The sequence below is a fragment of the Sarcophilus harrisii genome, chromosome 2, assembly GCF_902635505.1.
Source record: "Sarcophilus harrisii chromosome 2, mSarHar1.11, whole genome shotgun sequence".
In the NCBI taxonomy this organism is placed as follows: Eukaryota; Metazoa; Chordata; class Mammalia; order Dasyuromorphia; family Dasyuridae; genus Sarcophilus; species Sarcophilus harrisii.
The window spans coordinates 593,263,372-593,288,966 of record NC_045427.1 but is presented as its reverse complement, the minus strand read 5'-3'; the positions used below and the strand labels follow the sequence as shown (position 1 = coordinate 593,288,966).

The window sequence follows — 25,595 nt, the reverse complement described above, 5'->3', positions numbered from 1 at the left end:
CTTCAATGAACTGTGACTTAAACACTCTGAAGCAATGATAGTTCATGGTGTAAAAAGTCCAATGAAGTACGTTTAAAAAGGAGAAGAATGGGAAGACTTGTCTTTGTTTTGTAATGAACACGAGAAAGTAGAGATTGGGCTAGAGTGGAAAGAGACTTGGAACATTTAGGAGACTGTCATAATCCAGGCAATAGATTATAAAGCCCTCAGCTAAAATGGTAGCTGTGTTAAGTAAAGAGAACCCTAAACCATAATTCTAACCATAAATTTAAGACTAGGAAAGAAGTTAGATGATTTAACCAGGGTCACAAAGCTAGTACATGCCTGAGGCAGGATTCAAACTCAGAACTTTTCAATTATAAATCCAGCTAACTACAGCAATCATCTATCTCAATCTTTCAACCAAGGTCAAATCTACTATTAAAATATCATTTAATTAGTAATCCCAATTAAATGTTTTTTGGTTTATTTTTTTAAACCTACTTGTTGAGTGTGGACTAAAGTGTACTTTTTTCATTTTCCCTATTTTTCTTGGTTTTGTGTGTATTTGAGAGAATTTTCTTTTGAAACATAGTTAATGTGGAAATGTTTTGCATGATGTCACATTTATAATCCATATATTGATTTCCTTTTCAAGAGATTAGGAAGGAGTGAAAAAGAAGCATTCTGTTGTTCTGTTCTGGCCTTATCTCCTCTCTTTTAAATTTAGTTTCTTGGACTTTTCATGAAGAAAACAAATCATTTTCTGCCAAATGCTCAAACCAATTTGCCCAAGTTCAAATACATACCAGAAAATGCACTTCAAACCCTGAATTGCATAATTTGGGTTATACTTATCATGAATATAGCTCCTCTGTAAATAAATGAATTTCTTTCTAGAAATCTTTGCTCCTATTCATAAGATTGAGAAAGCAACAAGATCAGATGATTATATATGTAATTTAAAAGATTTCCTGAATTCTACCTTCTGTAGTAATTTAAAATTTTAGGTTCTGATTTCTTGGTTATTATTTGAATTTCTTAAATATATCTTTTTTGTGTACCTTATCTTAGGTTAATTATGGTTATATTTCACAGTTTCCATATTCAATGAAATATTTAGGTGAGAAGACATATGCTCATCCTAGTGCGTAAACTCTATCTCCTCTATCATGTTTGCTTGTACCCATTAAACTCAAAGCTCGGGGCTTGATACAGTTATTATTACTTTTATGCTGTTACAATAAATTAGTTTAAATAATTAGTTTTACAATAAAAGTTTACCAGAACACACACACACACACACACACACACACACACAATTTTCATTTCACATCTTTACTTCTTCTTTTTCTTTTACTTAATCAGTTTAAACTTACCCTAATATAAAAATCAATCATTAGAAATTAGGAAAAGTATTGAAATTTGGAATTCCACATAGTAAACATGAGATTGTTCACTCAAAAAAAAAAAAAAAAAAAACAGAAAAAAACATTGACAATTCACTGCTAATCTCCAGACTAATAAATATCCTTTTCTTAAGGTATTATAAACTAAATTCTTATGGAAAATTAAATCCCTCAAAGTTGAGTCTATTAAGATTAAGTTGGTTCAAGGTATAATTTCTGCAGAACCAAGATGGGAAAGAAAATGCTATAACTCCTTTGAGCTCTCCCTAAAACTCTTCTAAACAACTTTAAATAATGCTAAATTATTAAATAAAAAATATTAAATAATTTAAATAATCCCAAAGTGGCATGACCCACAAGAGGACAAGGTGAAATACAAAGACAACTTAGAAGGTCAGCAGGAAAGGTCTGTCCTACAGGTACAAGAGTAGAGCACAATCTAGCACAATTATGGCCCTAACAAACCAGGAGCAGACCCTGGGAGTCACTGAATCAGTAATAGCAGCAACTGCTACTACTGGAATTATCGGTCCACAGACAGTAAGGAGGTTGAACAACTCATCAGAAGGAGATGATAGGGGTCTCTGTGGTGCTTTTGGTCACAGCTGCACAAAACCAGTGACACCCTCCACAGTACACCCTCCACCTTGGAAGCAGAGTCCTGCTTTAGCAAAGAGTTAAAAGTGAAGAAAAAGAGCAAACAACAGAAAAATATTCTGACCATAGAAAGTTACCATGTGACAAGGAAGATCAAAGCACATGCTGTTCCAAGATACAGGTTTTTTGTGCAGCTGTTTTCAGAGATACTTCTAGAAACCTGTAAATTTTCATTCTTCCAAGAACTGTATTTACTATTTTCCTGGTCTGTGCTCTGGTCTGTGAATGATTTTTCTATCCTGAAATTGTGACAAGGGCCCCTATTCTTCTGTGGCTTCTAGCTCCAGTGTACTAGTGCTCCTCCTCACCCTGAGATTAACACTCAGGACCAAGATCCAGATCTGAATATGGGCAAAACTACAGAATCATTGTGCCCTCCATCCTGGAAGCAGAGACCCACTTTAATAACAAGTTAAAATTCAAAAAATAGACTGGAAAAATGAGCAAGCAACACAAAAATATTCTGACCATGGAAATTCCCTATGGTGACAGGGAAAGTCAAAACACACACTCAGAAGAAGATTTAAAAAGTCAAAGCCTCAACATCCAAGCCTCCAAGAAAAATATAAATTGGTCTCAGCATATGGAAGAGCTCAAAAAGGATTTTGAAAATCAAGTAATAGAGGTATAAGAAAACCTTGGGGGGGAAAGGGTCAATAGCTTGATAAATGAGACACAAAAAAGTACTGCAGAAAACAACTTAAAAAACAGAATGGACCAAATGGCAAAAGAGGCACAAACATTCACTGAAGAAATAAACTCCTTAAAAAGTAGAATTGGCCAATTGGAAAAGAAGATATAAAAGCTCACTGAAGAAAATAATTCCTTAAAAATTAGAATTGAGAAAATGGAAGCTAGTGACTTTATGAGAATTTAAGAAACAATAAAACAAAACCCAAAGAATGAACAAGTAGAAAACAATGTAAAATATCTCAATGGAAAAACAACTGATCAAAAAAATTGGAAAATAGAGCTGGGAGATATGAAATGTTTTTTTGTTTGTTTGTTTGTTTTAAAAGAACCTAGAGATCATCTTTCCAGAAATTGTCCTGACATTCTAGAATCAGAAGGTAAAATAGAAATTAAAGAAATCTACCACCTCCTGAGCGAGATCCCAAAAGGAAAAGTCTCAGGAATATTATAGCCAAATTCTAGAACAACCAGGTCAAAGAGAGAATATTGTAAACATCCACAAAGAAATAATTCAAGCATTGTGGAACCACAGTTAGGATAACACAAGATATAGAAGCTTCTAAATTAAAGCATCAGAAGGCTTGGAATATATTCCAGAAGGCAAAGGGATTAGGATTACAACCAAGAATCACCTATTTAGCAAAAATGAGAAGAATCCTTCAGGAGAAAAATGGATATTCAATGAAATAAAGGACTTTCAAGTATTCTTGATGAAAAGAATATAGCTGAAAAGGAAATTTGACTTTCAAATACAAGACTCAAGAGAAGTATAAAAAGATAAACAGGAAAGAGAAATCATAAGGGACTTAATAAGGCTAAATTGTTTTCATTCCTACATGAGAAGATGATACTTGTAACTCATAAAAATTTTCTATCAGTAGGGCAATTAGGACTCTCTCTCTCTCTCTCTCTCTCTATATATATATATATATAATTGCTTTTTTTACATATAAATGGGAAAAAATAAAATACTAAATAATTTTTTAAATGATATAACTTCAATCTATAATATGCCAGGTATAACGTTATAATTTTCATAATAAACAAACCTTATAAATCATCCTTCTTTATTAAGGAGAGTTTTAATATAAGGGGATCCAATTTTTTCAATAAACCAATTACAAGGTTTTTTTCACATGACTGATAAGATTTTATGACTTTGCTTAGACAGGTGATCCCAAGAAACTTGGTAAGTTTACAATAAGAAAAGTTTTTACAGGGTCTCCTTTTTTTTTTTTTTTTTCTCTTTTTCACACAGGAAGTAATTATTATTTTTCCTTTTAAAAATATATCTAATTAAATGCTTTATAGTTTCTAAGGGTATAATCAGCTTTTAACAACTTAATAATTTTACGGCATCTAAATCAAAAAAGTTAATTTCTCCAATGATACAAATTTTATTCATTCCCTAAATGGCATTTCTTAAACAAGAGTTTCCCAGAATTTACAAGAAAAAGCAGAAACACAATAACAACCTTCACAGTATCATGAATTTAAAGAATGTAACAAAACCTAGTAACAAAATAAAAACTAGTCAGATGACAGCAAATCATCAATGCATTTATAAATATCTTACATAGAAAACCATTCATTTTATCACAATTGACTTTTTTTTGGGAGGGGGAGGCAATCAGTGTTGAGTGACTTGACCAGGATCACATAGCTAGTAACTATCAAGTGTTTGAGGTCAATGAACTAGGGGCCTCCTTACTCCAGGATCATGATCTAGTGCCTATGGCACTTCGCTGCTCCTGTAAGTAGCTTTTAAACTCAAAATCCTTATCATTTAGAAAGGTGTGTGTACAAAGTACATTTCACTAAGACAACCATCATATACTCCATGAAGGTGGGGATGGGTGGTGATGGATGTTACTACTTATCCCTGTAGACTGAGAAACAGAGGAGTGGTAATAAATTTGGACTAAATATCCTGATTGGAAATATCTCATCACATAAGACAAATGAATTTCACAACAAAATGACTAAGAAATACATTATAAGGCTCTATTGGTTTAAATTTACAACCGCTATTGTTGTCAGGCTACATATTATGAGCTATGCGTTAAAATTCTTTATTTTACATCTAGAGGGAGAGTCAAGAAGGTGTTATGGTTTTTGCCCCAGGCAAAAGACGCCAAGGAGTTCAATCTCACTCTGACAGGTTGTGATCTCAATTCTTCAACCAAAGTTCTTGAGAAATTTAATAAGAGTTATGATTACCTGAACCTCAGGGAACATAAAGAGATCTAATACAATGATTCCTAATTTGCACGATGTAAGAAAACACCTAAGACATTATATAGAAGTCATATTTAAACCCTAATATATAAATATCTAGATTGGAGGGCTGAGAGTGAGGTAATCACTAGAACTAACATCTGTAGAGTATCTGATGTATAATAAGGTCAAGGCATCTTGTGCTAAGCCTTTACAAAAAAACTGTTCCTCAAAAGCACCCTAGCCCTTTCAGATCACTGAAACACTGAGAAGAACCAAGTCTCTTATAGATGATCATCAATCACACATTCTTGCTGTTTTTGTGCACAATGTATTCCTGGTTCTGCTTGTTTCATTCAGCATCAGTTCATGTAAATCTTCCCAGACATTTCTATAATTAGCTTCTTCATCATTTTTTATAGAACAATAATATTCCATTACCTTCATGTGCCACAGCTTAGTCATTCCCCAAATGATGGACATCTACCCATTTTCCAATTCTTACCACAAAAAGAGCGGCTACAAACATTTTTACACATGTGGGTCCTTTTCCCTCCTTTAACATTTCCTTGGGATACAGACCCAGTAATGGCACTGCTAGATCGAAGGATATGCACAGTTTAATAGCCCTTTGGGCATAGATCCATGTTGTTCTCCAGAATGGTTGGAACGTACAATTCCCATTGTGAAATGCATTAATGTTGAGATATTCAAGGACACTAGCAAGTGGATGACAAGTTGAAGAACCTGTATCTCATTATCTTAAATCAGTCTAAACAGCTTCTTCTAAAAGAAGGTGAACCTAATTTTTGACTTTTTTTTTTTCCTGAGGCAATTGGGGTTAAGTGACTTGTCCAGGATCACATAGCTAGGAAGTGTTAAGTGTCTGAGGTCAAATTTGAACTCAGGTCCTCCTGACTTCAGGGCTGGTGCTCAATCCACTGCACCATTTAGCTGCTCCCTGTAGTTTTTGACTCTTAATGAGTTTCCTAGTAAACATGGTTCTCAAACTTTTGTTCTCAGTCTCTTTATACTATTAAAAACTATTGAGGATCTGTACAAAAAGTTTTTTTGTTTATGTGGGTTATATTTATAGATATTTACCTTATTAGAAATAAAAACTTTCTGAAAGGGCTTCAGAGACCCTAGGATTCTCTAGACCACACTTTGAAAACTACTGACTTAGTATACTAAGAAGTTAAGGTTTCATGACTCTTAGGACAGTGTGACTAAAGGGCAGAGATAGAAATTAAATCTCTCCTCTTTTTAATATTCTCATCTGTAAAAATAAGTGGGTTAAAGTCAATAAACTCAGAAATGCCTTCCAATTCTATGAGTTTAGGAACATTTCCAATGACAAATACCTCTCCTGGCCAAAAACAGATGAAAAATGATTAACAAAGGTGAGGAGTTGGATGGTTAGAGAACTTAAAAGGAAGAAGATATTTTGGCCACAAGACACTGGATCAGGTTGTGTTTATGCTGTTCCTAATTCACAGAAACTAATCTCTTATGCCATAAACTTGGCTTGTTAAATCAGAGCTAATTCCAGACACAATTCAGATTGGTCTATAAATTTGCTCCAGTATAGATTTTGAGAAATAATGGAGGAGAGAAGGGACTGGGATGCTGTGGTCCATGGAGTGGTGAAGTCAGACATAACTGAATAACTGAACAACTCTGTTGTGGATGTCGTGAGGAGGATATGACACAGGTTGGAGAGATGACAAAATTTCTACCCTGTTTGCTTCCAAAAAGGATGAAGCAAATTACATTAGATAACGTAATTCTGTGACTTGGGACTTTATAGGAGGGATGGCTACTCATCTTCACTATGAGAAACAATGAATAACAGTAAAAAAAAAAAAAAAAAAAAAAGACTTGAAGTAATTAAGTAGATTACAGATTAGTGTAATAACCAATTTTGATTCCATAGTTCCTATGATTACATAGATTTCCCCCTTTTCAATAGTCATTGAAGAATATGGCAAATACTGAAGTGAATCTGTTCTTGCTTAATCCTAATGGAGGTGCTGATGAGGTTATGGGGTATATACTGCGCCATCAAAATAAGTGAAGTAGCCCCACGAAAATGATGGGGCACGGAGTAATGATACCGCAAAAGAATATTGGCATTATAGGCTGGTGTCATGGATTATTTCAAAAGAATTTATAGACTTAGAATTCCAAAATTAAGGGGCAAAGATTTTATTATACCCCCAAGAGCAGGCTAAATCCATAAGGATTTTTCACAAGGAAAGGGGTTTTGGTAATTAATAAGGGGCCTAAGACACCATTAAGGAGGAAATTGCTATTAGGGAAAACTGCCATTAAGGTATGGCAAGTTTGGGCTAACTGTAAAAAGGAGTTAGGGTCCTAAAAGAGGTTGGTAGGGGCTTACCTTATGAGTAGGCATTTTAAAATGGAAATATATCCTCCGGGGTTGACATTATAACTTAGCTTTCTGAATGACACAGGTTTTGTCAATAGAAAGAATTCCGCCAAGAATTCTTTTCCTGGAGGGGGACTATAAATAAAGGTCCACTTGAAGAAAAGGTTTAATAGAAATCAAAAAGTCCACTTATAATCCTATCAAGGCTTCTCCCTCCTAGCTTCTCAATATTTGGGCTTCCAGAAGTTTATAGTAACTCAAGCTCTCTTGGTCAATGCCCAAGGACCTCATCATTGAAGATGGTTATCCTGCAGCATTAGATGTAATAGATTATTCAGCCAACTGAAAGCCTTTCTCTTCTTCAGAGCCCAACTGAAATCTCACTTCTATGAAATCTTTTATGGCTATAATAGTAGAAAAGAATCTCCATTTCCTCATTAAGCAAACATAAAATTAAATTGAATAAGAATAAGGGTGAAGTCCTATAGTTGGGTATAAAGGTACCTAGTGCATACAAAATGGAGGTGTGGTTAGATAATATTTCATGTGAAAAAGAGATAGCAGTTTTAGTGGACAACAAGCTCTAACAAGCAGCTTGACATGGTAGTCTAAAAAAAGTAAAGTTGTCTAAGGCTACATTAATAAAAACACTGAACAAAATAAAGCAGAATAATATATGCCAATATCAGCAGAAGACATTTTACTAGAATTGAATACTCCGGCAAAAATGAAACCATTTCTGATCTCAGAAAACTGGGAGATATACACTTACAAGTCAATATGAACATACACATAGGTAAATAAATGTATACACATGTAAATAAACATGTATACAGGTAAGTAAACAATCCATTTGAAAAGAGAATGGAAATATTGGGAGAGATTTCACACAAAAGGTGGCACCTAAGTTGACCCCTTAAAGGAAGTTAGCAATCTGAGAAGGAAAAAAAATGGCATTATAGAAATGTAGGTCCACTTGGACAAATAGACAAAGGAAAAAAATGCAATAGGAAGCTCAAGGAACAAAAGGCATATTGTGAAGTTTGTTTCCTGTCTCTTCATAAAATGTGGTTGTTAAACTAGCTGACCTTGAAGGAAAGGGAAAGGGAATAAGCATTTATATAGTGCCTTATGTGTGCCTGGTACTTTTAATAACAAGCTGGCAAAGTTCTGTTATCATCTCCATTTTTCTTTTTCATTTTCTCTCCCTCTTTAAATTTTTATTTTTTATTTTTAATACACATTGCAATATGAATGATGCAGGGAGAGGGAAATCAGAGCAAAAGGGGAAAACTATGGGAGACAAAACAAAAACAAAAACGAAGTAAACATAAAATGTGCTGATTTACATTTAATCTCCATAGTTCTTTTTTTTGGATGCAATGGTCATGTTTTCTGTCCAAAATCTTTTGGGATTGTTCTGGGTCACTGAACTGTTAAGAACCAAATCTTTCATAGCTGATCATGGCACATTCTTGCTGTTATTGTATACAATGTATTCCTGATTCTGCTTGCAACTTTTCCCAGCTGTGTACTCTCCTTTTAATCTTGTTTGTGCAAAAACTTTTTAATTTAATGTAATCAAAGTTGTCCATTTTGCCTCTCATAATATTCTCTGGTTTTTCTTTGATCATGTTTCTTTCTTCTCCAAAGATCTGATAAATTATTCCTTCCTCTCCTATTTTGTTTATAGTATCATTATTCTTTATGCCCAAATCACGTACCCATTTTGACCTTACTTTGTTATGGGGTGCGAGATGTAGGTCTATGCCAAGTGTCTGATGTTATTTTCCAGCTTCCCAGCAGTTTTGTCAAACAGTGAAGGCCTTGATTATATCATGTGTATCTAATCTATTCCATTGATCCACCACTATTTCTTAGTCAGTACCAAATGGTTTTTGATGATTGCTACTTTATAATAGTTTTAAGTTTAGTATTGCTAAGTCACCATCCTTAAGATTTTTTTTTTCATTAACTCCCTTGATAATTCTTGACTTTTTGTTCGAGAAGAATTTTCTATAAGTCTTTAGCAGTTTCATTGATACGGCACATCCCCATTTTTCAATTGAAACTGAAGTTAAGTGGTTTGCCTCAGTATTTCACAGCTACTAAGTGAGGCTACATTCTCAGGTCTCCCTATCTCCAGGATCAGCCCTCTATACAATAAGCTAACTCCAGTTCTGTTATTCCCATGATCCTGGATCACAGTTTGGGAGCAAGGAAATGATAGTCAGTCCTGTGTCTTAGGAAGATTGACAGTTATATGAATGACTAGACAGATGAGGAAAAGTCTACAATGACCTCACTCTTCCACTCACTCATTCAATGACTTTTCCTCTTCATCATTCAACTGAATACACTCTTTCCAAATTTATCACTGATCTCAATCGCTAACTCCTGGCCTAGATAATCAGTTGGGATTGTTGTAGGTGACATTCCTGTTCAGACACTTTTGCAACTGGGAATGGATCCTATGCTGTGTCAGACACTGGGGAAGTGAAATAGTGGAACAAAAGGGAGTAAGACAAGAGGCCCAGAGTCCATGTTAAAATTAGAGGTTACACAACTTGAAGAGCTAAAAAGAGCTGTAGAGATTGAACCCGGAATTCTCCCACCGGCACCACCCTTTTAGAAATGAGGAAATCCACACCCAGAGATACCAAATGATTTGCAAAAGATTAAACTGTTCCTGGTAAACAGTAGACTCGGCATTTTACCTGGTGGTCCGATTCCAAATCCAACATACTTTCCATGTTGCAGATGAATAAATGAAACATGAAAGTTCAGACAAGAGAGATTACTTCTTACTGGTATAATCAAGGAGGACAGAAGAGAAAGCTTTTCATTCAGAACTTGAAGGCTAGTAACTGGACACAGTGAATAAGGGACAATAGAAATGGAAATAGTAGAGTATAGTATGACAGATATCTGGGCAAAATATGATGTCATCTAGATTATCTACATGATGCAAAAAGGAAACCATGACATAGTATTAATTATGTGGCACAATCGAGCTGTTTTGGAAGTTCAGAAAAAAGTTTAGTGGAGATTGAAATAGTTAATGCCAAGAACCATTTTCCATACTTATCTCCCCCCAAAACCTACACAAGAGTGTAGGAAACATAAAAAACTAATCAATAAATACTTGTTGATTGGTTGACTGATGTTTAAAATCCAATCCCAAAAGCTAAAAGTCAAATCATTCCTTTTTTACTTGGGCTAAACACAACATCCAGAAGAAAAATTAAATAGCAACAATCTAACAGAAATGACAAGTTTTATTTCACAAAGACAAATCGAAGGTAATTCTTGAATTTAATTTTTTCAGCTTATAAATTAATCCCATTTACTGGGCAGACCAAGTCTTTGACAAAGTCTTGATCCAGCTATTTTTCATCATGATGATGGAGAACTAACTGGCTCTTCTGGAAGGATCCCACGGTCCGTGTATGACAAGCCAAGGTCAATCTCCAGCCCTGCCCAGGCCCTAGCAGCTTCAGACCTCAGGTCTCCCCCAACCTTGATCCAGGCACGTTCACGTCTCTCCCGGGCTCTGGGTAGCCTTATAGAACGCTCTTTGCGATGGCAGTCAAGGTCCTCACTTTTGCCACATCTGTCACCTTTGAGCAATATTCCGAGCTGGAAAGGGAAGCGCCCATGGCCACAGAAGTGTTTCTGCCAAAGAAATCATCACGGAAGGTTAATTCCCCCGGCTGGGGCAGCCCGGCCCCATCTCCAGGGGCTCCCGCTCCCCGCCTCTGACCCCCGTCCCGGTGACCCAGATGCAGACCAGGATAAGGGATGAGGCTCTCTGGAGGCCACTACAGGCGGGGCCCATGGAAGGGGGGGGGGGGGGAAGCGCAGGAGGCGGCCTTGGCCCCCAGGGCTCCCCCCCAGCAGGCTGACCTCATCTCCCTCCCAGTACAAGATTTGGTCCTCCCTTTCCCACCTCAGTGATCCCTAACACTCCCACAGTCCCGCCTCCCCTCCCAGGCCCCGCCTCCCCTCCCAGGCCCCGCCCCTACCGGAACTTCATGCCCGAGTCCCTGGCGGAGCGCGCAGAGCAGTGGAACTCGGTGGCGCCCGAGCCCTCGAGGATCCTCTGCAGGTTTCTCTCAGTTATGCCGCCCCCTGCGGGAGAGAGCCAAGCACTCTATCATATGGCAGCCAGGTCACCTCATGCCATGCACCGAGTCATACCCCCACTGGAGCCCAAGCGCAGACATTCACCAATCAAGCAGCTCCCACCCGCGCCTGCGCAATAGCCTGCGGCCGGACTCGCCTAACAACTCCGGTCACTTTTCAGAAAACACCCTCCTATTTCGCCTGAGTCTACAACTTTGTCCACAGAGGCAAAACTGGGGTCAGACAGAACACCCTACAGAGGTATCTGGAAGCTTCGGCTTTGACACCGTGTTCGCTAAGTCGCTAAGGTAAAAACCATCCCTCAGGGCCTCGGCTTCCTCATCTGTAAAATGGGGCCACAGTGACCAGTCGAGACCCCCGCCACAGGGCAGGTCCGAAAGAGGGGAGTCACAAGCCCCATGCACACGGCAGACCTCCTGCCTCACATCCATGACTGTCTCCCAAAAGTTCCACACTCAGGAACTTCGTGGACCAAGAACCTGAAACAGGCTGACCAGCTGGCCCAATGTTCACCCCAGACCCAGCTGTGACCTGCATAGTCTGTGGAGGCAACATTGCAGGCCAGAGCCCCAGCCCTGCTCTCCTCTCCCTCCCCATGTCCAGCTGGCACCGCCAAGGGCACCAAGGGCCAGGCAGGCTTGTGCGGACTCCTCACACCGCCCCCTGCAGTTAGGCCCTGGACCTCCCCACGGCCCAACGGTCCCCAGGACCACTGCCCCCCGGGGCTAGCCCAGGGCTCGGGAGGGCTGCTTCGGCCAGGTCCTCAAAGCTAACGAAGGGGAGAGAGCTCATGAGAATATGGCTAGTCCTGTCTACAGACAACAGATGTGTGGGTGGGGAACAGTCCAAACTCCTACATTTGAAATTCTGGAGAATATTATGAAATAAAGCATAACATGAATTTTTAAAATTTAGAACACACTAAACCTTCAAGAATACAAATTTCACAACAAATTTAAGTCAAGACCCTCTAGGTCCTTGCAGTGTCTCAGGATTTATCATCATGGATGGATTATGGATGTCAATCACCACAATACTCCAAGTCAGCAATGTACACTGCTGTTTCTTAAAGCCAATTTATTTTTAAATGAATGATTACGGTTAGACAGTTAACAGGATCCATAACTAAGACTTTTATTATATCATGTTAATTTTTTCCTATGGGATTTCATCAATGAAATTCAGTGAAAACCAAAGAGAGAACATACTTATTTCCTATTAAACATTCTGAACCATGCATTTTAAGAAAAAAGGAAACTAAATTATACTCCAGAAATTTTGCCAATAATATCTTGAACAGAAACAAGATCTTGTATCTCACTGAATCCCAAACCATAAGCGACCAATTGTTTTGGCTAAGATTGATGAGAAATATGTAACTCTAGATCTCTCTTTTCAAGAATCTGTTGTACTAATAGATCTTCTTTGAGTTATGTCTATTTTCCCAAATAAATATAACAACATGAACTATTGTTTTACCAATCAGTTTCTAATATATAGTTTGAAATCTAGCTAACTGCTAACTAGCTAACTGCACTGTGGATGCATAACACCATTGAACCTCCCTAGTCTTTCCCTACCTTTCTGTACCAAATTGATCCTCATCAGTAATAGTTTCTGAGCAATGTATAGAACGTTCACATATTTCAGTTAAATGTGATCTCTTCTAAATCTGTATTGAATCTCTAGTTGTCTTTATATCTGGCTTTGGAAGGGAAAGTGAGGCAGGAGACCCTGCGCGACCCTTCACCACTCAAATCCAATACTTCCCCCTATATTATGGCTTTTTGAAAATAAAGGATTAAACAATAATCACACCTGGATGTAATGAAGCTGAAATTTCACATCACAATTGAAACAATTTATTTTCTCCACAAATTGAGAGTTAACTATTGAACTAATTTTACTCTGCAGACAATGAATTTCACAGACATAAATTTTCCCCATATTTCTTATGTATTTACTCAAACCAAACTTTGTCATTCTATCATCACTAAAGTTCATAGCGATTTTAGGTTTAAGAAGCTGTGATTTAAAGATTGCATACAATTTTAACTTATTTGCTCTAAGCAAAAAGTAAATAAGAATGCCTTTCTCTAAACTTAAATAGACAATAAACGGACTGCCTTCTCCGAAACACTAAGCATTTTTGATGTATGTCCCTTACTTTAACATTACATGTTTCATCTGCTCAGGGTACAATCCCTTGCCTTGCATTATTCCAATTTTTTTTAAAACTCTTAACTGATAACGACACACTTCTTCTCATCTTGCTTCTCCCACTTCCTACTTGCCCTTCTCCCCCAACATCCTGGATTCAAAGTTTCTTCTTCTGAGTACTTCACTTTGACTTTAGGAGTCCTTAAATAACTTCCAAAGCAAATCATCTATTTTGCTTCCCAGCTTAAGTACTGGAAGCACCTAGAATAAATAATTCTCATCATGGATTTATTGACAAAAAGCCAGAATTTAATGGCCACTGATCTTCAGGAATTGAGAAAACATCCCATTTATTTGATGCTCCATTTCTATCTGCGTACTTTCCCCAGAGAGTTTGATTTTCCTTTCAAATACTATTTACTGGATCACCTCTCCATATCCTTCACCTCTACTTACAGACTCATGGACTTGGACTTGACAAAATGTGACTGCTGACTTTGATGGCAATATTTCCAAAGGCATAATTCCACAGTGTGGTCTATCCTTCTGGCACAGAATTTCTCCTAACAGCATTATATGCTGCTTCTCCTCAGTAAAAAACATCCATACCAAAAGGAAACTACTATGATTTCAAAAAATCCTTTCCACAAAAAGACAAACCTTGACTTCACAGATATTTCCTCCCATCATAGGATTTTTCCAATTCTAATTAATCACTAGCTTACCCACTACTAGTATATTCTCTTCATTCCAAAATACCCAATCTGTGAAATTCTTAGTCAACACAGGCCTATTAATCCTTAATTTCCCCTAAATATCATATTCTTTTTTAAACAATGCTTGCTTTTCTAGATCTCTTTTCTCATCTACACTACATGTCAGTGTTACTGCTAGCAAATGGATAAATAAATAAATACCTGGCATTACCACAATCTTGCCTTTTGCCTGAAAAAAGAAAAAAGGCAAATGTAAACATTCTTCCTTTGCATGTGATAATGAGACAGAGGATAGAAATATGAGTCAAAGCATATTTAGTTTCTTATGATCAGGTTTGATATATGATTTTAAATAGATCTGCCATATTTCTTTTGAGCCTTTGAGTGGGATAACTGAAAGAGCTGTGTTAGAAAAGCTTTACCAGACCCTAAAGGGTTAATTTTAATATACTAAAGGAGAAACATTTTAATAGAACCCAAGTGGCTTAAAAGATTATGGGAGCTAGGAAAATATGGATCGACAAATGTAGTTTACTGGAAAAATTTGGAATCATAAGATGAAGATTCATATCTCAGTTGGATGATCTTGGGCCTTGACTCCCTATCTCTAAGCCTCCATGTCTTCATCTGCAAATAAGGACAATAGCACTATTTTCACCAGGCACACGGGACAAATGAGATAAGGCATAGGAAAACTTTGTAACACTATAAAATCTATTCTTTTCCCCCCTTAAGTATAAGAATCTTCTCCTTTTCTTTATTTTTAACATTTTCATATTAGTCATGTTGGGGAAAAAAATCAGAACAAAAGAGTAAAAAAACATGAGAAAGGAAAAAAAAAAAAAAATAAAAAAAAAAATAAAAAAGGTGTAAATAGTATATTTCAATCTGCATCCAGTCTCCACAGTTCTTTTTCTGGATGCAGATGACATTTTCTATCCCAAGCCTATTGGAATTGTCTTGGACCACTATTGCTGAAAAGGGCAAAGTCTATCATAGTTGATCATCACATAATATTGCTTTTACTATGTACAATGTTTTCTTAGTTCTACTCACTTCATTCATGCAAATCTTTCAGGCTTTTCCACAATCAGAATCATCATTTCTTATAGAATAATTTCTATTACATTCATATGCCATAACTTAGCCATTTCTCAAATGACCCACTCAATTTTCAATTCCTTGCCACCACAAAAATATAAAATCTATTCTTAATTACCACTAATGAAATCCCCAAAATTTCTGTCTCAAAAGTCCACTTGAGGGACCCCCGTATTGAGGGGGTGATAATAATTGATTTTTCACAAAGATTTTAGCAGAAAAGTGACAGCATCAAGATATTCTAAAAGAGATTACTGAAAAAGGAATGTCAAACAAACTGCACACTCTCAGCTATTCTTGCTAGACCATAATATCAATTAACCAGTAGTACAATTTAATGCATCCATTACCTAAATAATTAGTTCTAAATACAACTGATGTTTTAATAATAGTGGAGGACAAATCTTGGTATTTCCTAACTTTTGTTTAAACTTGCAATGTTGCATCAGGTTTTTTTAAAATAAAGTCTATTGTGACATAAATAACTGCTAACACAAGATGATCCCACTGTAATATTTAGTCACTGCGGCTCTTGGGAAGAAGACAGGTTAATAGTGAAATGGAAATGAAAGTTATCTCTAGCAAGCCATGTTATATACATGTCAAATTCAACCTCCATCTGCTTCAGTTTCCTCATCTGTAAAATGGCAACAATAGCACCTACCTATCAGGTTTGTTGTTAAGAATCAAATGATATATTTACAAAGCACTATGCAAATCTTAAAGTGCTATGTAAATTCTAGCTATCATTATTACATGCAGAATAAAATGAGTTGGGAAGAGCTGAATTCAAATCCTGCCTTAGACACTCAGTGGTTGTATAACTGGCAAGTCAATTAATCTCTCTGCCTCATCTATATCAAAGTTATCATGGGGAGCCCAAATGAGACAACATATATAAATGTTAACTACATTCTCTAATTAGCCATTGTCTTTTCAATTGCTCTAAGGAATATGAACATATAATGCAATAAAGATAAGCATTTTTTCTTCTATTAAGTGATAATAAGCCACAAGAAAAAAAGTATTTGGGGAGCTAACGTAACTTAGTGAGATTGTTTTTCCCACATAAAATATGACAAATGGGAAGAATATCATTCAATCATAAATAAGTACTAAAAAGCACATGTAATCCATATATACCTGTATTGCATATTCCAAATAAAGGTTAGGGGAAAGAAGGGGAAAATAGTCCTAAATGGTTAAGAGAAAAAAAGGAAGAGAGAAACTAGATAAAAGGGAAAGGATGCAAAGCATAGGAGGAAAGATGGGAAGAATAAAAGAGATCATCAAGAGGCAAGAAAAGTAGAGAGAGGGAAAGACAGAGAGGAGAAAGGAAAAGTCAAGAATATGGAATTAAAACAAGGAAAAGTGGCAAGAAGAATGAAGACTATAGTAAAGAAGGAAAGATTTATGATAGTGAAATTGAGAAGCAGCCACAACACAGGAGACAGAGAAGCAACAGGAAGCAAAAAAAATCACTCCATGTGAGATGCCATGGTGTCAATAAGGAAGAAAAGAAACAGATGAGGAGAGCCCATTCTCCTCTTAACCTGTAATAACTAGTGAAGTTGTACTCATTTTAACAACCTGAGGCATTGTTAAAGTAAAACACAATTAATATTCCCTTAATTAAATCATGATTATTTTTACATTTATATTAACATTTCAAATTTACATTTCTTTAAATCAAGTTTGGAAAGAAAAATCAGAACAAAAGGGAAAAACCATGACAGAAAGAAAAAACAAAGTGAAAAAAAATTATATTTTTCTTTTTCTTTCTTTCTTTTTTAAATTGAGGTAATCAGGATTAAGTTACTTGCTCAGGGTTACACAGCTATTAAGTGTCTGAGGCTGGAGTTTAAACTCAGGTGGTCCTGACTCCAGAGCCAATCTTCTACCCACTGTGCCATCTCGCTGCCCTTAAATTATAATGGTATACAACAGACGCAGGTATATTATAAATGCTATTGTGATGTGGGTTTCAAATTTCCTTCCATTAAAAGCTAAGAAGAAAAGCAAATAGTTGCTGAGCTCCATGTATTTTTGGAAAGGGTATATATTTAGAATCTAAGACATGTCATCAACTAAAATTTCAAACCTCTCAATTTAGTTTCTAAGGACAATCCCACCATATACACCAATTAAAACCCCTCTATAACACAGCAGTAAAATCTGATGGCTGAAAAATTAAGCACTTAATGCAAAAGCTGCTCTCCTCCAAATTTAGCTAAAATGGACAAGAGACTTATAGTTGTTATACTTAAGTCTTTCCAATTTCCCACTACCTTAGAGACACAATGAAATACATAAGGAAAAGTCACGTAGATAAAAAAGACTGCTCATTGTCCACTCTTATAAACAGTATAAAGAGCCTAGGGAACTGTCTTACCAGTCCTGACTCATTATATAGAGAACTCAAAACTTGCCCCCTGCTCAACCTATCACTCCTCCAAAATTCTCTATTTCAACTGAGGACATAATAATTCTTCCAATAACCCAGTTCCATTCGCAACTTCCCTCCTAATTTTTTGTTCTTCCTCACCCCAACACTCCTCTCCAATCTCTATTCCAAAGATCTGCCAACTGACATTGCTAAACCCGATTTAAACATGTCACCATTCTCCCTTCCACAAAAAACTAACTCTGCAATGATTCCCCTATTATCTCTATGATAAAATCTAAAAATCCTGAGCCTAGTGCTTAAAACCCTGGACAACCTAGCCCCCCTTCCTCCTACCTATTTTCCTAATTTAATGCTACTAACTCTCAGGTACTTTCTGTTCTGATCAAACTGGCCTCCTGATTATTACCTGTACCCACAACTCCCCTTTGGCCCATGTGCCTTTGCCCAGATGTGATCCCCTTCTTATCTAATAAACTGTAGAGCTTCCTTCTCAGCTGCTGTCCTCTCCCCAAACCTTTCCTGAACCCCTAGTTGATAGTATTTCCTCCTCTAGAAACTATTTTATATTCGTTTTATCTCCTTTTTTACTCTCATCTTAGGATCCCAGCATTCAGCACAAAGATTGACACATGAGATCCACTTAATCAATGTGGGGTAAAGTAATGCACACAGATTTTAGACTGTCACTGCAGATGGACAGTGAGCTAGGCTTAAAATCGAATAGACAAAAGTCAGGGGACTAGCCTGTATGAGTTAATTAAATCTGTAATTAAATTTGACTCCTTAGCCATATGAAGGAAATAATATCTACTTCTCTATCTGCCTTTTTTCCCCACTTGCTAAGAATAATGATAAATAACAGTAGCATGTAAAACACTGATACAGGGTAGCTGAAGAGCAACATCCAAAGTGCTATATATACATATATATGTATATATCTATTTAATTTTTAAAGGGTTGTATACCTGTTCTATGAGTTGTTTTATCATAGGCAGTCCTTCTAATGCTGAGCTGTCACAACCACTGGTCAACACACGTTCAAATCCCAAGGTCAAAAGAGTTTCTAGAGCCAGCACTGGATCCTGAACCATATCAAAGGCTGAAAATATATAAAATAATTTATATTTTGATTAAAGATTTATCAGCACCTGAAAAATTCTGGGAAATGGTATCTTAATTACAGAGTTAAAGTTAAAGGCAATAGAAACCTATTAGAGAAAAAGTAATAAATGAGCTCACACCTAAAAATTATCCTAAAAATTAATTGTCCAAGTTTCATTTTCTCTTCCCTTCAGGTTCCACACAACCAAATTATCTTTTTTCTTTTAAAATTTCTCATCATTTTACATAGCTAAATCTGTGATTTCCATTAATTTAAAGAAAACAACTGGCAACAGGACAACATTTTCTAGTTTTACTCCTGGAATTAGTTCTCACAAGAAATAGAACTATGTCCCTTAAGACTAAACTGAGTGAAGAAACTAGTTGGGTTTCAATAAATCTTTCAAAAAACATGTGACTCACCTCGGTGGAAAGTGACTGGCAGGGGACGGCAACTAGCTGTAAAAAGAAAATCACAAGATAAATACACAAAGCATTTCCAAAATCTTAGTTCTTTCTACGAGACAGCTAAATTATAAAATGAAAATCAAAGGAGAGTCACTAATTTTATTACAAGCTCACGAGGGGTAGGGTCCTGTATTTCATTCTATTCCCTAAAGCACAATGCATTAAATATCTTGATGCTCAATAAATACATGAATGAGGGAATGACAGAATGAAATACATAAAAGACCTAGATCTATTGTTTTCAGACTATTTATAAAAGCCTGGCAACTTTGCAGGCTCAGTAATAAGACTGCTACTTTTCCTCTTATCTATTTCATTTTCAACATGCAACAGACTTCTTTGGTTTGGAAATGTAGGGAGTCCCTTCTATTTTACCTCATACTCCTACTTATTCCTTCTACTCTTCCAGACACTGTCACATAGTTCAAAATTTATTTTAAAGGAATAGGAGATGCCACATGTACTCAAGTTGTAGCAACAAGTAACAAAGAAATAGTAAACTGAAATTTAAAACAATTTAAAATGCTGCCCCTGGTTGCTCCCCTTCTCATTCCCTATGTCATTCTTCAGTGTTTTCCTAGCATGATTCTTCTGACAATTCAATTCTAATTCAAGGGGACACTGTACTAGGAGAGAAATGGAAATCACTATGCCTTTCTAACATGGTACTATCCCCCCCTCCCCCCCGAAAAGACATTCCAGGTCTTATTCTGCAAAATAAAATAGGAAATAAAAAGAAAAATGCTGAAGCTTTCTAAACAGTTATAATCAACTCATTCTTAGAAATGACTTCTAGCTAAAATTAATATTAGCCATCTAATAAACATATGTGCTAAGGCTATTATGTAAATGTAAATTAAAACCCAAAATAAACTACATTTATAAGCTTACCAGGCCACAAAACTGATAGCTGGGTTTGACCAAATGCAGAGGAAAAAAATATTTTTTGATTTCAGTCTTTCAAATACTAATTTTTATAAATATAATCTGATTAAAAAAAAAAAAAAGAAAACAACAAAACAGCAACCAAACAGCAGTTTGTTACTAAAAACTTTACTATTTAGGAGTAATTTTAAAGGAGTAATTTTTGTCAATTCATAGAAAATCACCCCAAATTGTAACTCATTTTTAATATCAACAAATGTTTTTAGTAAACTCTGTTCTTTTTCAGTCATATCAATTTTTCCTTTGTACTTGAATAATTCTTGTATAACAATACCATAGCAAAAACAGTCTATTTACAAATGGCAATTTCTGCATTTACACCTTAGTGTAATGGTCATATATAGAAATATATGCAAATTTAAAAACCATTTAAGACCACTCAAAATCATTATGACTATTAACACTGGAGACATACCAAATGAACAAAACATTGTTCAAATAGAAATTGTTATTATAACTTTCACACTTCAAAGTCATCAAAGAAAAATTGTTAAAACATTAATTCCTTATAAGAACTTCTAATAGATTCATTGCTGTATACTCTTTTTATATCATGTCAATGATAAATCAACGAATAGTACCAAGTTTTTTGATATTTAAGTTGCATTTCAACAGTATTATTGGATTGCCTGACAATGGGCTTTCAGCAAATATTTTAGCAAGAAGTAACAAACAAGAAATTAATGATTTTTTTTCTCTTAGTATAATCATAGTAAATAAAGATCTATTTAACCTTTTACATATTGATATCCATGGTCTGATGAATGGTTCTTCCTTACTATAAAGATCCTATTTTTAAAATGATCTGGCTACTACCGGCACAGGAAAAGATTTTTGGAAAAAATTGAGTCTATATGGACATAATCACAGTGTGGATAATTAAGAAGGTCCATTTCAGCATTATATCCTTACATAAAAGTTCCATGCAGAGTTCGGTATCCACATGTCCATCTTCAGTCAATGCTCCTAATACCAACCCATCAGCTCCATAAAGCTTGGCAAGGTGGATGTCTGCTTTCATGACCTCTACTTCACGATCTGAATATAAAAAATCACCTCCACGTGGTCGGATCATCACAAAGACAGGGATCTGAACACACTGCTTAATCACTTGTAGAACACCTATAAGAATGCACAGTGAAAAGATAAAAACCCAAGCAGGAGCCAATAAACTCTTAACTCTCAGAGAAAAACAAATACAAAAGTATTTAACTGTTCAATCTGTTCCTTAGTATCATCTGTAGCAGAAAAGAAAGCGCAAATTGCCAAGAACAAAAAAAAAAATTTAAGTAGAGGGTGGAAGGAGAGGAAAAATGCATAAAAGCCAAGGCTCAGTAATGAGAACAATGTTAGAAATTAGCAAACCATGACAAAGAAATCTTAAAAGTAGTTGTCACTCAAGGTCTCATAAAACTTCTTTAAGCATCTTCTACAACATTTTACTGGGAGCTAACACTAAACATGTAACAACTAAAAGTCTCCATGTTCTACCAGCAGAATCACTGAGATTCAAATTTTTCCTCCTTAATTTTCTGAAGCACTATTTAAAACCAACTCAAATATTTCAAGTTCTGTGTTCCCAAAACATAAATTGTTTGGCCCTTTCTCAGAATGAAAGAAGTCTTCATTAAAAAAATAAATAAAATTCTGCTTTGAGTGGTTATATGAGGATAAAGGAACGTGGACATACACAGTGTCTAACTAGCTAGCTGGGATTGCAAAGATCATCAGAGATCAAAACTTTTCACTTTACACAAGAGGAAAATGAGGCTATTTGAACATAAGCAGGAAGGCCCAAGATCACTCAAGTGCTCAATCACAGATTTTCGGTTTTCTGGAGCAGATCTGTGATTTCACTGGAAGAGGGAAGGCACTAGTGAAGAGTTCTCCCAATTTAGGTCAGCATTTTCTTTACAACCAATATTTTTTTTTTTTTTTAAATTTAATAGCCTTTTATTTACAGGTTATATATATGGGTAACTTTACAGCATTGACAATTGCCAAACTTCTTGTTCCAATTTTCCCCCTCTTTCCCCCACCCCCTCCCCCAGATGGCAGGATGACCAGTAGATGTTAAATATATTAAAATTTAAACTAGATACACAATAAGTATACATGACCAAACCATTATTTTGCTGTACAAAAAGAATCAGACTCTGAAATATTGTACAATTAGCCTGTGAAGGAAATCAAAAATGCAGGTGGGCAAAAAAATGGGGATTGGGAATTCAATGTAATGGTTCTTAGTCATCTCCCAGAGTTTTTTCGCTGGGTGTAGCTGTACAACCAATAGTCTTAAGAATTTCTCAGGAAATTAATTAATTAATTCTCAGGAAATTAATTAATTAATTTCTCAGGAAATTAAGATAGGACATATCCCTAAATCTCCCCAATTCCAAGATCAGCCCTTTGTACATTGCCTTTCTCAAGCATTCTTTCTACAACAACATACTGTTTCCTTACATAGTCAAGAGTTCTCTAAATCTACATCATACTTGCACCTGCCAACTGGGGGATGCAAAAGTAAAAGGGGTTACATAGGGCACTCACCCATGCTGGGTGTAGTTCCTCCTTCCAGCAAACCAGAACACAATTCAACGCGGCCAGCACCTGTGATAAAAGAACTCAATGGTCATCAGAAATCCCAGATAAAACCTTTTTTTGTTCCAAATAGTTTTAACAAAAAACAGTATTTTTTGACCCATCTACATCTTGTAGCTCAGTAGATTCACTCACAATATGATCTAAAAGTTAAATCCACTCTAGACCTCTACATGACTTCAAAGGAGACTATGAGGAAGGATCATGGAATAGGAGCAAAGTTTCTAGATTGACTCCAGTGGTATAAGTTTTTCTAACAGATTGAGTAAGTACAGAATTGGTTCTGAATAATTCCAACTTATAATAGGACCAGGACAAGGACAAGTTATGAGTTAAAACCCATCCCCAAATTCAAAAATCAGAAAACTCAAAAGACCAGGGTACAGAAAACACAAGTTGATAAAACTAAATTAGAAAAGTGGCAAAGAACTAAAAGAAAAGTCTGTTACTGAAATGACAGAAATCTCTGGAATTCCTTTTAACTATGCAATTCTAAAGGATAAAGGTGACCGTGGGGTAGGAAATATGTGCGAGTTGCTACAATAGTAACAAATTTCTGAAATTATCTTTTAGGTTTACTTAGTTTGGCCAATGTTCCTACTCAGTCAAATGAAAGAAATAGAAATGTTATCTTCTTGGTTCTCAATTTTATATTGTGGGGTTGATTCAGATGACTGCCTCACATTCGCCTTATTATGTTTTTGTTTTCATAGTTTGTTTAGTAGTTGTGTTCAACTCTTTGTGACCCCCATTGGGGTTTTCTTGGCAAAGGTATTGGAGTAGTTTATTATTTCCTTCTCCAGCTCATTTTACAGTTGAGGAAACTGAGGCAAACAGGGTTAAATGACTTGCCAGGGTCACACAGCTAGGAAATATCTCAGGTTGATGCCACCTAGCAGCTGTCCCATTTCCAGTTTCTTTTCATAAAAGCAGACTTTTTAGAGCTGTATTTTAGATTATCTCACTGCTCAATCTCCAGAAAACAAAAGGTCCACAGAGGCAGTACAGATTAGATCCAGGCTTTCCAGTACTTGTGACTACAAGGGCTTCCCCAAGGTCAGTTTGCAAGCAAGTGAGAAAGGTTCAGAATACTTCATCCCCCCCCTCCCAGTACCTCTTTTACCTCCTCTCTCCGCATTTATAGCCGACTCCACTGAATCCACACATACCTCCATAAGAAATCCACTTGTCATTTCTAAAAGTTTCAAGCACAAAAACAGACCTGTCAGTATAGTGGACCATTCTGCAAATGTGCATTCTACATTCAACATCATGGCAGCCTAAACCAGCAACATCCACATTCACCAAAGAGGATATTCCCTCCTCCAACTATGTCTAATTTCTCTGGTTTTTAAGTAGAGACTCCACTAGGATCAGAGCCACTGGTGCTTTAAGGAAATGGAAAAACCAAAACAATCCTCAAGGCCCACACACTGTTTTCGATTTATCTGGAGACAGCTCTTCCCCAGTTGGGCCCGGATCTAGTTCAAGTCAAACAGCTTTTATTAAAGCACTTAATTTATGCCAGGTAGTATTCAGCAATGAGGATACCAAAAAGGGGCAACCCCCCCACCAGTCCCTGTTCTTAAGCAAGTCTCAGTCTGAAACCAACAATTCCGCACAAACAAGAAACTGACCAGACGGATGATGAATAATCCCAGGGCGGATCCGGGGATACCGTAACGTGCTGCCTGCTCTGCTTGGTGGGAACACAGGGACAGTTACCGACACGAAGCTGCCTAGTCCTCCCCATCTCATTTTAGAGATAAGTTAAACGGGGAGCCAAGAGGGATTGTTGTCCAAGGCCATCGCCGAGGAACACACGCACAGACTTGCACGGACAGGGACTCTCCCTTCTCCCCTGGATAAAATGCTTGCTACCCAATAATAACGTACAAATGCAAAGGGCTTCGCTTATGCTCACACCCACTCCGGCAAGCGGCGGCGCGAGCCTCAGCCCCTTTGTGCAGATAAGGAAACGGAGGCAGGGGGAAGTGACCTGTCCCGGGGTGCACAAGGGTAAGCGCGGCAGGTGCCCGCCCAGGCTCCGGGCGCAGCGCTCCGTTACCGCGCCCCGCCCCGAGGGACACACGCCTCTCTGGGGCGGGCACAACTGCGCTCATCTTCATTCGCGCATCCCCAGGGCGAGGCAGGGTAGTTTGGAAACATGGAATTAACCCCAGCGCACCCTCCCCCTCGCCTCTCACCTTCCATTTTACAGACCAGGAAACGGAGGCCGGGAGAGCGTGGGCCTCGCCCAAGGCCACACCCGGTAGGGCTCGGATTCGAACCCGGCGCTCTCCCCGCGGCACCACGCTTCCGCTCACGCCAAACGGACCAGGCCCCTCGGCAGCCCCGGAGGCCACAGCCAGCCTCCGGTGTCTCTCACCTGGCGGCACCATAGTGGCCCGGGTTCGCTTCCGATCCTTGGAGAGCGCCCGCCTCTTCATCTTCACAGCCTCCCCCCGGGGCGGACGCGGTTGGGAAGAAAGATGTGGATGAGGGCAGGTCCCTGGGCACGCGACCCCAACGCTTCCTCGCCTCCCAGCCTCACCTCTTCCAGAGCGGGCTTCTTCGTGGGGCGGCCTGCGCAGGCGCAAGCG

At 37.3% G+C, this 25,595-nt stretch overlaps 1 protein-coding gene across 5 annotated transcripts; it reads right to left on the bottom strand.

Moving 5' to 3' along the window:
* Window positions 1–10,607: 10,607 nt before the first annotated feature.
* On the bottom strand, window positions 10,608–25,466 carry CUTC (cutC copper transporter). 5 transcript variants are annotated; one of them, XM_031956241.1, is made up of 9 exons: window positions 25,382–25,466; window positions 24,107–24,187; window positions 22,942–23,001; window positions 21,304–21,513; window positions 19,402–19,437; window positions 18,843–18,976; window positions 14,571–14,598; window positions 11,373–11,478; window positions 10,608–11,022 (listed from the first exon to the last, which is right to left on the bottom strand). In XM_031956241.1, exons 1-9 carry the CDS (start codon window positions 25,440–25,442, stop codon window positions 10,911–10,913), a joined length of 828 nt encoding a protein of 275 aa, XP_031812101.1. In that variant the 5' UTR covers window positions 25,443–25,466; the 3' UTR covers window positions 10,608–10,910. The 5 variants fall into 5 exon arrangements, with proteins under 5 accessions (XP_031812101.1, XP_031812102.1, XP_031812099.1 ...); XM_031956242.1 differs by having other exon boundaries at window positions 24,116–24,187; XM_031956239.1 differs by lacking the exon at window positions 25,382–25,466 and adding an exon at window positions 24,630–25,188.
* Window positions 25,467–25,595: the final 129 nt, after the last annotated feature.